Source organism: Oryzias melastigma, linkage group LG20 (genome assembly GCF_002922805.2).
Source record: "Oryzias melastigma strain HK-1 linkage group LG20, ASM292280v2, whole genome shotgun sequence".
NCBI lineage: Eukaryota > Metazoa > Chordata > Actinopteri > Beloniformes > Adrianichthyidae > Oryzias > Oryzias melastigma.
This window is the reverse complement of record NC_050531.1, coordinates 5,596,039-5,613,168: the sequence shown is the minus strand read 5'-3', so window position 1 is coordinate 5,613,168 and position 17,130 is coordinate 5,596,039. Positions and strand designations below refer to the sequence as shown.

Sequence of the window (17,130 nt, the reverse complement as noted above, 5' to 3'; positions counted from 1 at the left end):
GGGGCGGGGTTTATCCTCGCCAACAGTCCCCGCCCACATTTCTGAGGTGTATTACTAATGAACTACTGCCGCTCTACAGAAAAAGTCTTTAATTTGGGCAAAAAAAATGGCAAAATCGTGATTAAAAGACGACTGGGAGCGATTTGAAAATGGATCAAAGGATGATTGAAGCAGAAAACAAGAAGCTAAAAAAAATAAAATCAATAAAAGTGCATCATACAAGTCAGTCTGTGGAAACCAACATTAAACTGGTCTGAAACAGTCTGGGGAACATAAAGATGTTCTCATGAAAATCGTCAAACTAAAAGTTTTTTCTATTATTAAAATCTTCTCTTTGATTGATTTCACAGATAAAGGACCAGCATTTATAAACCAAACAAAGAGGACGGTTATTTTTGGTCTATAAAGTGAGGAGAGCTGCGGCTGGATGTGTGAAAACGCAGAAAAAGGCGAGATAGAGGGGCAACTGTGATGCCCAAACTGCCCAGGGGTGGTGAAGGGGCCGGGACATGTGACGGGGGGGCCTCGCCATTCAGATGCAAATAAGACATGGGGCTAATTATCTTATTGGCATGGAAATGAACTGGGATTGGGGGGGGAGTTAAGCATGATCCCATTCAGGCAGGATTACACTCATTGTTTTGACAGCGAGGAAACACGCCATGCCTCCGTACGACATACCCATGCAGCCGTAATTAGGCGGGAAAGAGGACCAGCAGAAGACGTTTGAGGAAAAATAAAACGGCTTATTGTCGAATCCTAGATGTAAAAGAAAAAGCAGCAGAAGTCCAGAGGGAATTATATTTATAGACGCAGACGGGGCGCTGAGTTCAGTCTGGAAGGCGGAGGAAGGAGGAAGATGAAACCCAGACGAGACGAGCATCGGATGCAATCAGCTTCATGGCAGCAAACGGACTTGAAGCTGATATATTTGTTTATATTCCAGGTAAATGTTTGGGGGGTTCTTGATAATTACAAACAACGATGCGGGCGTCTTCAGATAACAGCGAGAGGACTTTCAGGAGACGGATGGAGCGCGCGCCGCGGTAAATTGAGCGCGTCTGCCATTCAATAATGACTTCCATCTGCTTGGGACAGCATTTGCAGCGAAGCGGCTGATTAAAAATGGCCTTAGTGGTGCGGCGGCGGCGGCAGCCCCCCCTCCACCCGCCTCCCCCGCCTTCGTCTCAGTCAAAACAGAAGTTAAGACGGAGCGGCTTTCAGGCCGGCAGAAACGAGCCACTCCAGTATGTGGGTGAAGGGGGCGGGGGCGGGGTGCAGCGAGACGTCCGATCGCATCAGGTCACGGCGGAGTGGGCGGGACAAGTTTGGGCGGCGGGTCGTTTTGACGTTGAGGACCAGACTTTGGGTTCTCGCTGTCAAAATTGAAACCAATCTGTCACATTTGATCTTGACAGACATTTTTTTAATGATTGAAAAATGAATATTTTATGATTAAAAATATTAGTTTCTTTGCTATAATTAAAGATCCATCTGGAATTTTAGCCTTAAAAAAATAACAATGACAACAAAAAACTATATTTTCTCATGTTTCAATGTCTGAAATTAATAAAAATATGGCATCAGTCAGAAAAAATGAAGCTCAAATCAACAAAATTGAAGAATTTCTGTACATCTACATACACTTTTGTCTCTTTTAGACATTAGTCTGATAATTACATAAGCTATTCTTCTTGGTCGTCCTGTCTGCCTTCCCGCCTCCGAGAGGCTTTCAGCTCAAGTCTGGACGGCGGGCGGCGAAGGCCAACATGGCGCCTGGAGCCAAAAGTCAAGGCGGTGAATTGGAGCAGCAGCCAAAGCTGAGAGATGACCTACTTTGTTACGTAACAGCCGTCCCCGCTTCCATTCACTACCTTCTCTGCAGCCGCCGAGGCGCCGGGGTGAAGGGGCCCGGCTGGCTCCTCCCCCGTCCTCAGCTTCAGGGTCATAAGGAGATCAGGGAGGCCGTGTGCCCCACCCCCCATCGTCTCAATGCTAATTAAACAACCCATCTTACATGAGGGTCAGTGCTCTGCGCAACGCAAGCTGCATGGTGATAAATGCACGGCGAGGAAGGGGGGATGAAACATGTTATGTTGACGTGTCACACGGCTGCCAACATATCCAACCGAGCGCTCAATAACGCACAGGCGAGCAATTAAGGTCACGAGTGGGGGGGCCGCGTTCAGAAAATACCTTCAAACGCTTGAAAACCCAAAAAGCTGCAGAGATCAACAGACAGATGCAGATTTCTGCACACGGCTACTAACCTAATCTCTGGGAGAACTCGTAGAACTTCTTCAGCTTCCCCACCAAAGGGACCACCGCCGCCCACGCCTGCTCCTGCAGCGCCTCATCGCTGGGATTCTGGATCGCCTGCAGGTGAAGACAGCAGCGCTCAGTCTGAAGAACATCCAAGTTCGAGTCAATAAAGACATGGATTTTTATGCTTTGATGGGGATGTAAAGTTTGGAAAGGTTAAAGCTGCAGAAACTCTGTGGAACTGGTGACATTCAAGTCGGATCGAGGACTCTGGGGGTAAAAACTAGGAGTGTATGAAAATATCGATTCACTGAAATATCGCGATACTTTATTCAGATTTAAAATATTGAATCAATTATTTAAAGGCAGACATGTTTCTTTCTTCATGTGGATGTGCTCAAAAGTTATAAAACTAATGTGTATTTTCTGAGCACACACTAACGCAGATGACTGGCGACTTTTGATGATGTCATCAAGGGTTAGTAATTTGAAGACATTGGTTGTGTCCGAATTCCTCCCCTTCTCACTATATATGCATTCGCCATTTTCTAGTCCTGTCCGAATCTAGTAATTCCAAAATCGAGTACACTAGAAAATTCCCAGAAGTCTTTGCAAAAAACTAGCGTCCATCGATGCTCAATGCTCACTAGATTAGCAGATATAGACCACAGATGCAAGAATTTACTCGCCAAAGAGGAGAAAATGCTCGCAACTGGCAAGTATTGATCTGGACCCTTCAAAATAAAAATCTATTGTGATAGACTCATTTCCTATCACGATAAATATAGATCGTTCTATCGCCCAGCCCTATCATAAAAAAAAAAAAAAAAAAAAAAAGTGAAATATTGTCAGGTACTGTTTTGGGAGATAATTGGATACATATCGTAGCAAGATACGTGTATCGCGGTATGTATCGTATCGCCAAACTCTTGCCAATACACACCCCTAGTATAAAAAAACAAAATGAAAACTCTTAAAGGGACATTTCATGATCAAATGAGCCCACTTTGATCATATTTTGATCTATTAAAAAAAAAACAGATCGTCGAAAACTGTGTTTAGTTTCCGCAGAGCAGCCGTAGTTTGTTGGAAATTCACCTGTGAATTGTGGGCGGGACTACTCGCCCAGCACATTTCTTACATCACAAAGAACAATTTTTCTAACTGGATTTTTTCACCTCCTCCTGATTCACAACAATTTTAATAGAGAAATGTTCACAAATGTAAATTAAAGTTGAACTTCGTATATTTATGTCCTACATTATCAGAAAAAAGCCACAAGAAGATGTTAAAAATTCCCAAAAACACAATTTTCTCATTAGTGGAGTTTGTCTTTAAAGTTCATTTCTGCATTTAAACCTCTTTGGTTTCATACATAAGTGAATTTAAATGACTTTTCATAAAAGTAAACTTTATTTTGAAGATTTTTTAATTTAAGGAAATATTAAAGGCTTTTTGACAACTAATAGAAAAGATTTGATTTGATTTTCGTAACCTACAGTCATCCTTTTTCTGCAGGTGAGTTGGTCATCAGGTGTCTGCTTGCTCCATACCTCTCTGATCTCCTGGCCGGCTCCTTTATAGGCCTGCAGCTCGTCCAGGATGGCCTCCGAGTCCTTCAGCACGCCGTCCACCTGCCCCCACACCTCTCGCTCCGCCTCTGTGGGCTGTGCATCTGCAAACATCCAGCAAGTTAGAAACTGCACAATTGAAGGAGAAACTTTAAAAAATCTCATTTTAACTCCAGACTGAACATCAGTCTGTGGGGACTGCTTCTTATGAAGCTAAAATTGTGGATAAGAACTGCTGCATTACAGCAGAATGTAAATGTGATGATTTATCAACATAAAAATGATTTCCTGCATCACTACGGTTTGTGAAAGTGCGCTGCAGGTTGGGATCTGAGGCCTTCAGCGCTTTATATTTGAGGGTGGGGACACGACAGCAGCTCTGCCAGGATTGATATTCTGTGCACACTCCACACTGGAAAAAGCAGGCGGATGGAAAACGGCAGAAAGTCTTGGCTGCTGGGAGAAAGCGGCCTAAACGAGCTGAATATTTTAGGGTGAAAACATTCATGCGATCGATATCAGGGGAGGGAGCAATTACTCTTCAAAGACGACTCACTTTCAAAATCGAGGAAGAAGTTGGGCTCCTGTTCCAGATCTGTGCATGTCAGAACTTTCAGAAGGTTCCCCATGATATGGAACCTGCTGAGAAAGAGAGGGATCAATAAAGGAGGGAGCAGGTGTCCATCTCTGCTTGAGCGTGAACTCAGCGGCGCCCCACATGTGCCCGCCGCTCAGAGGTACCAGCGCTCCCCTCGGACCCCACCAGAGTGTGTTTCCTGTGCTCAGCCTCACTGCCAGATGTCAGACCAAAAAAAAAAAAACAAAAAAGTACCCAAAAACCTTTTTCTGCTTTTGTAAACTCCTTCCCAGCATTCAGAAGGTTCTTACGGGCAGCGGCATGCAAATTCAGCGCTCTCCACGGGGAGAAAGCCGCCGTCTTTACATCAAACCTAAAGAAAGTTCAACTGTCCGGTTAGGAAAAAGGCCACATCTTCATTTAAAATTCACATGTTCATTCCTGCTGAACCTAAAGGAGTTCGGGTGGTGAAAAAGCTGCCTGTTAGTCACGAGAAGTGGACACAAAGCATCAATAATTAAGAATAAGAAAGGAAAAGTCTCGCAGTGTTGAGGAAAATCCACCTTTACAAAAAAAAAAGAAGATTAAACTAATTTAAAAACCAGAAAACTGCAAAACAATATTCTATAATTAATTAATTTACTTAAAAAAAACATTTCCTGTATTTTAAAAACAAACAACTTTCACCTTTTCTAAATTTAAATAACTATTTATTTGAAGATGTTTGTTCTTAAAAGACCCACCCATATGAAAATGTTGTTTTTAACATGTTCATTTTCTTACAATGGACAATTAAAACTGAATTTCTGAGTATTTCTTTATTCAAATCATGTTGGATCAGGATGAGATCAGCGGTTTGAAAAAGCTCGGGTTTGTGACGCAGCACTCGTCATGGGTGGACCGAACTGTCCCTGATCTGCTTCGATCCTGATGCTTCCACTTGCAGACAAATAGATCCATGAACGTCTTCATTTTCCTCGTCATCAGGCTCTGAACTGTACGGCTGGATAGCGCTGAAATTACTCGCCGTATTATTTTGCTACGATAACGTTAGCTTGGGATTGTGAGGAGCTATAGGCTAGCAAGAAAGTGTAAACAAAGGGATGCTGAGATTTTATCGTCTTTATCTTCTTGATTTTGGCTAAAAACAGCAAAATTGTGATTAAAATATAATCTGGGAATAGATTAAAAAATATAGTTGGAGTGGAACTTTGAAGACCCACTCCAATAAAATTATATTTTTAACATGTTTTTGTAGCATTTACCGAATAATGGAGGAGATATAATATGAACATCAAATGCTAAAAACCATCCAGACTTAAAAAAATATTAGTATCGTCTTGACCTTGAAAAAAAACATATCGGTCAATCCCTAATTTCTGTATTTAAATCCTCATAAATCAGAAGAAAAATTTCTGATTAAAAATTTGCTTATTTTTGACAGAAAGCTTCACTAGTCCCTGATAGATCCATGAACGTCTTCGTTTTCCTCGTCTGAGCTGGAATCTTACTCAAAATTTTACAAATGACAACTCCAAAATTGCTCGCCGTTTTTGTTTTAGCAGATAATGTTAGGTTGGAGGTGTGAGGGCTGTAAGCTAGTGGGAGAGGAAGGGGGTTTCTCCTCAGAAACTATGTCCCAACAGTTTTCTTTTTTTATTTTAGATAAAAACGGCATAAACATATTTAAAAGACCACTGGGAACACTTAAAATAGATGATCTGAGTGAGTCTTTAATCAAATTGAATCAATACTTCGACATCAAACTGATGGTGAGATGTGGTGGCAGCGCCACGCCCTGATTAGCAGAGGATAAAAATAAAAGCAGTTTCTGGTCAGACAGAAAAAGTATTTTTAGTTTTCACATTTGAAGGTGAAGCTAAAAAGTCCAGTTTACTTCTCACATCCCGAGGTTCAAATGTCCTCTAGCCTTAAATTCAAAGAAGTCAGGATGTAAACACAGATTAGGAAGAATGAATGCGGGTGCAGTTTATTTGCACGGCTTTCCGCGCGTACGTTCAGGGACAAACCGTTCCCAAATCTCACGTCACCCTCAGCCTGAAACGCCGTTTTATCTCTCATCTCTCTAAGCTCTGTTTTCCTGAAAAGCTCAGCCTGTTTGACTGGATTAGCGGACCCGCTTACGGAGCGGAGCGTTCTGAGCGGCGCGAGAGCTGCTGACGAAGCAGCAGATTTCACTGGTGCATGTTTTAACAAAAATTAACAGAACGCGGGGGTGCCGCTGAAGCATCATTTTAGGGTGTGGGGGTCGTGGAGGAGAACCGCTCCACAACATAACCTGAACTGGAAGCTGCTTCACGTGAAGCCACAGCCTCCGTGATGCAGCAACTGCTCCAGCGGCCGCAGGTAAACAGATGTGAATTGGCAGAAGCTGCGGTGACGGAGAGGTGAGGGACAGGTGCGCTCCGAGCTTTTGCTGCAGCACTCACCTGAGATGAGTGACAGGTGTGAAGCCAAAGTGACTGACTGAGGGAATGCAGGAAACGCTGAGAGACAGGGAGCTGCTGCGATAAGGAAAGCACTTGCTCAGCATTTGGCGGCGGAGGGTTATACGGGGTCTTCTTTAAAATGCATGAGATGCGCGGCGGTGGGAGGGAGGGGTTACGGGGACTCTGGAAAAGCCGGCAGTGGGTCATGTCCTCGTTTTCTGAAGTTCTGAAAAATCAGAGGCTTCATCGGAGTAATTGTAAATATTGTGGGCGGTCAGAGCCGATGACCACCAGCAGAGGCCCACCTGCGTGTGGCACCTCGTCTGACGGCCCGCTCTAATGCGACCTGAATGTCTGACAGCGCCAGCGCCGGCTCCTCACAGGCTGTCAGGAAGGGATGAGCGCCACGTCTGACCTCGCCCTGCTGGAGGATGCGGCCGCTGCCTCCGCCGGTGCTCTGCTGCCACCTTTCAGCCGCAGAATTAAGGTTTTTTTTTAATGAGGTCATTTTTAAGGTTCTCTAAACTCCAAGAGGAGATTAAACCGAGCTTTTCCCAAAAGTAATTCACTCTGAGCGGTTGGTTAGTTACAGTTAAAACAGACTTTGTGGATTAAACAAACGCCCATCAAAGCGTCTCTGACAGACTTCAACCGGCTGTTTGGTGATGGAGCAGGAAGTGAAGGACACCCCACCCTCCCTCCGCCCTCGGAGGGCTGCAGCAGTGCTGGCATGTCCTGGGCGACAGCCTTGTTGTTGTTTTGAACCCCCCCACTGAGCATCGCGTGCTCCCAGTGAAGGGGGGCTCGGGGCAGAATCTGACAAGCCGGAGCCCGCGCTGCGCTCCCATTGGCTGAGCGGATCTACCCCACAGCTCCCTGTATCCATGGAGTCTAAAAAAATTTGGAACCATTGAAAACATTGAAGCGGCCAATCAGGAGCGAGCGCCGGGCGAGGAGCGAGTACAGTAGTAGTGGGAACTGAGAGTGCAGGAATACATTAATACAGATGAGGTAATGTGCGGATTAGTCGGGGAGCAAAGTCAGACAGAAATATTTAATTCCCTTCTCAGTGCTTAGTGCGGTTTGAATGAAAATCACATTTTTATAATAAAAATGTCCTTAAATTCTTAAGAAATCATTGAAACATTTGTTTTATCGCTGCATAAAAATAATCAAATGTGAGTGTTGCCACGCCCATGCAGCGGCCTGACCTCTTAATGGCACTGCCTTTTAGCATCTTCCCTTTTATAGGTGCAGGGAAAGCAGGGCACAGCTGAACCGGAGCACTGCGGCAGGGAGAGGGGCTCGGGGGGGGCGGGACGATCCGGCCCGAGATAGTGCTGACATTCCACTACTCGGCTGCAGCGTGAGGATCCACGTGTCCTGATGCTTTACTATGAAGGGAGGGAAAAAACAACGCCCTCCCCTCCTCAGTCACGGCGGAGCGTCACGTGGGCTCCGACATGGACAGACTGAGCGCTCGCCTCGGGCGCGGAGGGGGGGATGGGCCAAGACATCCGCCTGTCTGTCTGCGCCCGTGTTTAATGTCTGAAACGCCGTTTTAAGCTTCGACTAAAAAAAAGAAAAAAAAATGTCAGGAATGGGAATGCAGGTGTGTGGAAGGAGGATTTGGGGGGGGGCGTCACGCTGCAGCACAGCCGCGCAGAGAGCTCGGCAGCTTTAAACTTGACCTAGATTCCTCGGGTGACATGCCACATCGCATTAGCCCACTCGGCCAGACCCGGACCCGCCGGAGCTCGCCGGCGCTGTCCTGATGGGGAAGCAGTTCCCCAAAACGGGGGGTGTCCTGTCGTTTCCCCTCGTCCTACCAAAACCGGCACAGGGAGGGAGGTGTGGGGGGGGTAACTATTTGTTTTTGGGAGTGAACTGGATTTCCTTGAGGCCACGCCCCCTTTACTCTCGCACCCGAGTAAACACAAACTAATACCCCCTCACCCAGATTCAAAACAAACTGGCGAGGAGGGCTGGAGGGGTCTCGCCTTACAGCCGGCTAAAAATACCCCCCCACCCCGCTCGCTGCACTAAACCCCATCACCATGAAAGTTAATGAGCACACCAAGCTGACAGAGACGGATCAGAGAGGAGGATGAAAGTGGGGAGGGAGCGCCTCCTCCTCGGCTAAGCTCCTCGTTTTTGGACGGGCACCTGATGAAAGTTGGAAACCATGGCAACAGGCGCATACACAAGCCTGCTGAAGATGCTGCCTCCATTGAAACGAGTGGAGAGGCGCCCCCCCACGCCTCTCTCCAGTCACACCAACACTTTATCCCGTCAAGAACGCACAAAGATGCCGGCAGCTTTCAGAGAGGAAAAAAGGCGGCAGAAAGACGCCTGAAAGAGGAGTTTGAGTGAATGAAATCTAAAGATGAACTCTTTCCTGACATTTACCCCTCCCTGCCCTTGAGAGTCCTCTGCCTGCTTCCTGGAATGTGTGAGGAGATCATTAAGAAGGGCACATTGACTCCACGGAGCCCCTCCCTGAGGGCAGCTGCTCCTGAATCCATTCACACACCTCCCCTTCTGCAGCAGCAGCAGCCCTGAGCCATCATTACTGGACTGACCTTCTGACTGATGTGACTCAACGTCATCTCCTCTCATCACAGCCAAAGAGCACCGAGATCTGAAGGCAGCTTTAATACGTGTGGACCGGACCAGAACCCGGTTCCGGCTCTTCCTGTCAAGTTTCATTCTGACAGGATTTTGGGTGGGGCACTGAGGATGTGAGCGGGGATGAAGAGTGTCAAACTGAAGGGAAGCTCACAGCTTCCAATAGCAGGAGATGAGCGCCATCTGGAGGATGAAAGCAGCTTAGTGCTCAAGAAACAGCAAAACCACTCCTAAATCTTCACTTTGCAATTTACAAAATGATCTAATTTTAAAGGTTATGACTGCTAAAAATGACTAAAAAATAAAATATTTACTTTCTTAAAATGTTTTTCTAGTGTAGAAATGATCTATAAAGACCCACTCCAATAAAAATGTTATGTTTTTAACATGTTCTTGTGGCATTTTTCTGCTTAAAATGGCATTTTTGAGCATTTCTTTACTTAAATCGCTGTGAATCAGGAGCAGATGGAAAAATGCTGTAGAAAAACTGTAGGTGCTCCACTCTGCGGGCCTGAAACTCCATATCCCGCTCGATCCTGATACATCCACTTGCAGACAAAAAGATCCATGAGCGTCGTTGTTTTCTGGATCTGGATCAAAACTGTACAGCTTGATGGCTCCAATATTTCTGTAAGCTAGCAGGAAAGAGTGTAAACAAAGGGATGATGGGATATTAGCTGAGGCTTGACTTACGCACCAACTGCCACGCCCACAACTGAAACTATGGTTCTGTCCGAATTTCCCTCCTACTCACTATATAGTGTGTTTGCCATTTTCTAGTGCTGTCCAAATCAACTAATTTTAAAGTTGAGTGCACTAGAAATTTCCCAGAAGTCTTTGCGAAAAACTAGCATGCATCGATGCTCACTAAATTAGTGAATATAGACCACAATGCATTGTGGTTAAACAATTTCTTAAAAAAAATGTAATTTTTGAACAAACCATCCACATTTCCACCATCAGAACACAGTGGAGTCATAAATAAACGTAAAATGTTTATATTTTTTCGACTTTCATTGATCTGGCATTTAGAAAAACAACAGAAAAGTAGTGAGAATCGTGTCCGAATTACCTTTAAAATCCAGGGCAATATATACCCCTGCACTATATAGTTTTTTAGTAGTTATGGATTAGGGTGGGAATTTGGACATTAACTTTGTCTTTAAAATAAATTGTATAATCATAACTAAAATACCACTACAATAGATACAAATATAGTTGGAGTAGGAAAACTATTAACATTTGAAGAGCGTCTGAAAGGGAACAGCAGGAAGTGGGAGCTTCTCACAGAGACCTGCACAGGAAGTCCCGGTGTCAAACCTCCACTCGCATCAATATTGGATAACCCAGAAGAACCTGAGAGCTTTTAGCTGGAATAACAAGGCACTCAACATATTACATCCACTCAGACATGCGTCTCCAATTACTTGTTGGCTGGGTGGGGCTGGAGAGCTTAAAGAGAAGAGTCCTGGAAATGTTTTAATTTAATAGTTGTTTACAACATTTTTTTTGTTTAATTTTGATTTTAATTTTCAGAGAATAATTAAAGAAATCTTTCTTTTTTCCTTCAGATAAGCATCATTCCACTATGAGGGTTCACCAGCTGGGGGCAGTATTTACCCAGAAATGCTTGTGAAGTGCAGCTTCACCTCAGGACAACATGCAACACCTCCCCCAATGGTTTGACAAATCTAATCCCTTCTGTATCTACCCATACAGCGTTAACCATCCTCCATTCTGTGTGAATAATACGCTCTGCCACAGGGCTGCTCTGTTCATTCACAGCGAGTGGAGAGCGATGGCGGCGCAGCACTAACGCAGACCCGAGCACGAGCTTCTCGCGGGGAAACACCGGCTTAGTGCTCCATGCATGCACCACCTGAGGCTTCGCTGTCAAAGCAGCGCAGCATTCCAGCATCAGCGCTCGGCCAATCGCGTGGCAGCTTTGTATCCTAGCAACAGTATCTAAGGAGACGGAGGGAAATGCTAGGATGAACGGAGGGAAGGATGGGATGTGGTGATAATGGTGTTTGGGAGCACAGGTTTAGATTTTAGAAATTAAGAAAAAATGTTTGAGAGATTCTGATGGTTTTGTTATCCTTGTATCCCTGCATAAGTGGAGGCCATCAACACCTTCCCGCCATCATCTTGTGCTGGGCAATCCTTTCTGGCTCCCTCCAGGTGTGACCAACCGCTCTACGCTCTTTTACAAGTGTTTCTTGGTCTTCCTCACTCGCTCCTCCTCTGGGGATTCCAGGTCATTCTTGATTTTGATAGGGTGTGGCTGATCCAACCCCATCTTCTCCGTTTTTCCACCAGTGCCTTCAATTCAATATCTCAAATACAATTGTCTCATTGGGCTTTATGCCAGTAATTTTATAGAAGCAGAAAGTCGGTCATAAAATATAAACAATACCGGTAGCTACGGTAATCGCTAAACTGACTAAATAAAACTGGTTATCCCTGCCCTTAGACCGTACCTCCAGGAAGAACTGCGAAACAACCTGATAGTTCTTTAACAGAGATCTTAGTTGGCTTCCACCCAGTGGATGTTGAGCATTTGTCTTGCAAGAATCGATAAATGTTGGTCATCTCTTGATGGTTTCGGTTGTTCTCCATGTATCATGTCTGAGTTGAACAGGGAAGTCTTTTACTGAGCAGTCCGGACTGGACCAGTCCAACCCTGGCCGGTTTAGAGCGGTCTGGGCAGTTCAAGTGAGCGTTTCTATTGAGCGACGGACCATCAAGGCCTATGCGGTCCCCAACTCCCGTGAATAAGGGGGGCAAAAGCACTGGTCAATCAATGGATTTCATCGTGTGATGACCGTAGCTCCATTTCTCTACGGACAAACAACCAACACGGAACCAAACATGGTACAAATTGGTCCAGCCTAATGGGTCCATTTCATAATGGAAACACACAAAATACTATACGGGTCCAGTCTGGTCTGTCCGGTCAGTGGAGGTGAGGCATTGGTGGTGATGAGGTACGATCTCCATCATTTTCTACTAAGAAACTGTTGTGCACTTTAAACAAATGTTTCTCATTTGCAACAATTCAGTTTCATGTCACTTAAAAAAAAGTCAGAAAAAAGTAAGTTATGACATTTTTGTCAATTTTTTGCAGGGAAATAACTGAAACACTTTATTGTCGTATATCGTGATCGTTATTGTGATACAAAATAATCTATAACATGACACCATTTCCTCCATATCACCTAGCACTAATAGGTCTTACGACACATGAACAAATACCAATATAAAAAAAAAATTAAAACTAATAAATCATTTCTAAATTACTGTAACATGTTTATTATAATAACAGTTAACGTAGTTTAAAATATCATCCAAATGACCAACGTCTAAACAGAAGGGTGACATCTAACCTAAAAAGAGGACAGCCGGCTGATCAAATGCGTAATGGGATCCATTTGATTCGTCAAATTCTTCAAGTTGCCATGAGATTGTACTAGTACGCCATCTGTTCCAATACACATATCGCTCGGGCTGATATTGCGATAACGACACATTTGCGATTTCTTGTCCAGGCCAATACAGTGTGGTATAATGCTCTAATAATGTCATTATTTATGTGGAAAAACAACGGTGGGCTGGATTTATGAAACTTAAATGCGAATGGATCTGACATTCATTCTTGTTTACTAGTACATATAATTAACACTTAAAGTCTATTATCTCCGAGTCACTCAGGTTGAAGTTTTGGCTAAAGATCAATTTTAGGTCAGTGAATTGTATCAATGAACTAATATCGATTATTAATCGTTTCGTCAACCACAAATTATTATATCTCTTCTAATTTAAGCACAACTACGCTGCCTTCTCATCTTCTAACTTCGTCACATTCTCGTCATGAAAGACAATTAATATTGTTTATTGAGTCTGAAGTTTACATTTCCAGCATCTACATTTCATTAAACGCACACAAAAAAACATCACAAAGCACAAAGATAAATGAAAGAAGCTGCAGGACAATCTAAGCCAAAGTTTACAATCCGAACTTTGACCCACCCAGCCCTTCTGTTGCTCAACAGACTTTGTGTTCCGTTTGTGCAGAAATACACTTTAAGAGAACAGGAAGCTGGAGATCCTCCATTACTTAACTCCCTTTGGTGACCCACAATGCACCTCAACTTGTATTACACATAGCCCCACTGCACAGGGTTTGATGCACCATGAAAACATCTACATCTGTGTAAAAGATTCACTGGAACTCGTCAGATACAGACGGCAGATCCATGTTTTTGTCAGATTTGCTCAATGAAGATGAAATGAACAGAAAACGGGAGAAGAACCAACCAGCAGTGGAGCTGTGGCGATCAGGAGCAGGGAAACCCGGCCTGGCTGGTGGCTCCCAGTCACGGTCCTCCAGCAGCCGTCAGCCTCTGGAGCAAAAAAAAAAAAAAAGCTTTAAGTAGATGCTACATTTAAGTAATTTTGGAGCTAAAGTGGTTTGTCACATATTTGTGACAACAGGCATTAAATCATCCAAAGAAAGTCTTCTGAAGCCACGATAATATCCATGTCCAAAGGAGTTTTTCCAAACAAACTAATTTAAAAAAATATATCCTTAAACAAGCAAAGCCACTCAAAAAAAGAAAGAAAAAAAACACTTCCTATTGTGCAACACTTCCTTCAATTCACCTCAGGTTTCTACAAGGCTCCCTGCTTCCTCTTCAAGCAGCAGAGATATTTGGATTTCCACTGAAATAACCATCAACAAACCCTTGAAGATCTACTTTCTGTCTGCAGTGAAACTGAAGTTCCTCCTGGAGCTTCCAGTTTCAGGGTTCACCTGCTGCCACGTTCTGTTCTCGCACACCTAATAGAGAGTATGAGCTTAGCAGAGTGCAAACGCCACTTTCCTCTTTAGCAGCCTGCATGCAAATACAGCGCAGAGGCAGCAGAGCTGGTCATGCACGAATGTGGTTCAGGTTTTTAGGCCCCGAAACTCCCATGACCGCGCAAGCAGAGGTGACTCAGGTTGGCTTAAATGACACAGCGAAAGAGCTGAAAAGAGCAGGAAGCTGCCAACACAAGATGTAGAAACGAGATGCAAGGAAAACGAGTCAACGATCTCGTCATCAAATATCTTGCACTGAACTCAATGGAGATGACAGGTCACAGGTGACAGGCTGCAGGTTCAGCTCTCCAAGGGAAATACATGTACAAACTTTAAAATTGTACCAAAAACACAAACCAAGTTGGTCTGATACATTTATTTTTGAAAAGTCGCAGCACAAAGAGCAGTTTTGTCTCATAGGTTTGTATTCCTGTAAGCAAATGAGCTTCCAAATTCAGAGCTTCTAATCAGAAGCTAACAGACTGCACATATTTACATATTTCCTCAAATAGTGTCCTTTATGTTCAGTCAGTCCAAGTGTCGCTGTTCAGGTGAAACATTACTAACAGGTTTCTGATGAGCAGGTTCACTATTTTTTATTTAAAAAGGAGAATATAAGTGAGTTTTATGACATTTTTCATTGATTTGTAAGTTTTCCATTTTCAGTCACATTCTAGTTTTCATAGCTCCATTCCACTGGTTTATGCTTAAAAATATTTGGAGAAGGTGCAAAATGCTGTAAAAATGGTCAAATATTCACTGTAAAAAGCAGAAGTGTCCAAATGCATCTGGAGATGTTTGAAAACTTTATGCTCCATCCTTGAGGTTAGATGGGATGGAAGATGAATTCTCTCATCAACCACTAGAGAAGCAGATAATCAGTGAATACATTAGATTTTTTTTACTGAAGTAATTATTAACTTCACAATATTATAGTCTTCGATTAAAAAAAAAAACGATTACTGCATAACTTCTAAGATACATTCTTTATGAAACATAGAAGTAGAAAAAATGTGTTTTAAGTTTAGATGGTTGGTGTTTTGGTTGTTGAATGAGACTAGTGAATATTAAAATAATAATAAATGCTTATTTTTGGTAAAGTAGAAGTACCAGGAGTACAACAGAAGGACTAACCAACACCTTTAGTGCATAAAACAGATCATCTGAAGCTGATGAGTCTCAGAAGTCAACTAGAAAATGTGATTCTCTATTAAAGCAAGCAGCCTACAACAACATTAGAGTTAAGTTAAGTACAAAATCAGGAGTACACACAATACTAGAAGTTACTGAATATGTACTGATGAAATACTTGTAACAACTTAATTACAGCAAAAAGTCATGTTTCTGTGCAGCAGTATTCATATCGAGTTACTCGAAATACATATTTTAAAGTCAAATTTATGTTTAAATGAGGTGCAATCCTGTTAATATTCAGAAAACATGAATAATGGAAAAAAAACACGTTCAAGACATTTATCTTACGAGTACAAAGATTTACAAGATGGTCATAAAATCACAATGTATTTTTTTTAAAACAACTCCGGATCTGGACCAGGATTCAAGGATTATCACCACAATAAATGAAGAATAAAAAGGGTTAGGAGAAAAAAACGTTTAAAAAAAAGTAAAAAGCCAAAAGATTAGGCTTTTTTTAAAACATTTTTTGGTCCTAATAAATAAATACTTTTTGAAAAATACAAAAATAATGCTTTTTTTCTTATTCAAATTGGTATTATTATTATTTTTTTTTTTTTACCTTTAAGGTCAATTTTAAAGCATGAAGTAACAAAGTCTTTCCTTAACTTAGGTGCAGTTCTTCAGACTATCAGCTTACAGAGGTTTACATATAACAAAGGTGAAATAATACTTTTTTACTGACAGTTCCAGCAGGTTTAAAGACCCACCACAACAATGAAAGTGTGTTTTTAAAAACAGGTTCTTGTGGCATTTTTTGTCCTACTGGAGGACAAATACAAAGTAAATTGAGCTTTAAACTGCAGTGAGAGAGTGTAAACAAAGGGATGACGGGGAGTCAGGGCAGGGTTGCTCCACACCAAAGGTCCTGCTGCCACTTCAGAAGCAGATTACTCCATCCTTAACACTACATCCTAGAAAAAAGGTTTTTATTTGGACTAAATTTGCATAATCATAATTAAAAGACCACTGATAACTCTTAAAATAAACCAAAATATGTTTTTTATTACTTTTAAACAACCCAAGCAGCTACTGCATCCATTCATCCACCTCGTCATCAAACCTAATAATTCCCTTTAGGGGTAACAGGGTTGCTGGGGCCTATCCCAGCTACTGTAGGTTCACAGTAGACACTGCAGTCATTCCACAGAGAGTGCTCCGCAGATCCTCTCCTGCTGCAGTAAAAATCCAAATGCTAACAGGTGTTCAGCAGTCCAGGATTTTGTGATTCACTGCAGCAAACCTGCAGGACACGCCCACATGGTGACATCATCCACCATTACTCAAGTGTGCTCACTCCTTCAAGCTGCAATTAGGCACCATGTGTCAGAGAAATGTGGTGTCTAGCATTGGAGTTGCATGGAAAAAAAAAAAAGGTAGTATCTCAACGAAAAGGGGAACATTTCTTAAAAGATGGGAGATGGAACTACTAGCATGACGGGATTTCTTGTTTTTAATGTTTTTGTTTTTAGGAAATGCCTAAATAACATACCGGTAGGTTGAGGCAAGGTATTTTTGAGAAGAAACAGCACATTGTTAAAAAAAAATAAAATAAAAAAATAAGAAATTGTCCTCTCAAACTGTTAG

The 17,130-nt window shown here is 42.8% G+C and overlaps 1 protein-coding gene across 5 annotated transcripts in view; it reads right to left on the bottom strand.

Moving 5' to 3' along the window:
* fam49bb (family with sequence similarity 49 member Bb) overlaps positions 1-17,130 on the bottom strand; it is a 37,937-nt gene that overhangs the window by 11,561 nt on the left and 9,246 nt on the right. For 2 of the 5 annotated variants that reach the window (XM_024280114.2, XM_024280112.1), the window contains exons 2-5: positions 13,806-13,891; positions 4,390-4,475; positions 3,816-3,937; positions 2,271-2,376 (exon numbers count right to left, since the gene is read on the bottom strand). In XM_024280114.2, coding sequence (XP_024135882.1) covers positions 2,271-2,376; positions 3,816-3,937; positions 4,390-4,462 — 301 coding nt within the window. In that variant the 5' untranslated portion in view covers positions 4,463-4,475; positions 13,806-13,891. The remainder of the gene's footprint in view (positions 1-2,270; positions 2,377-3,815; positions 3,938-4,389; positions 4,476-13,805; positions 13,892-17,130) is intronic. The other 3 variants (XM_024280113.2, XM_024280110.1, XM_024280115.1) reach the window with 2 other exon arrangements.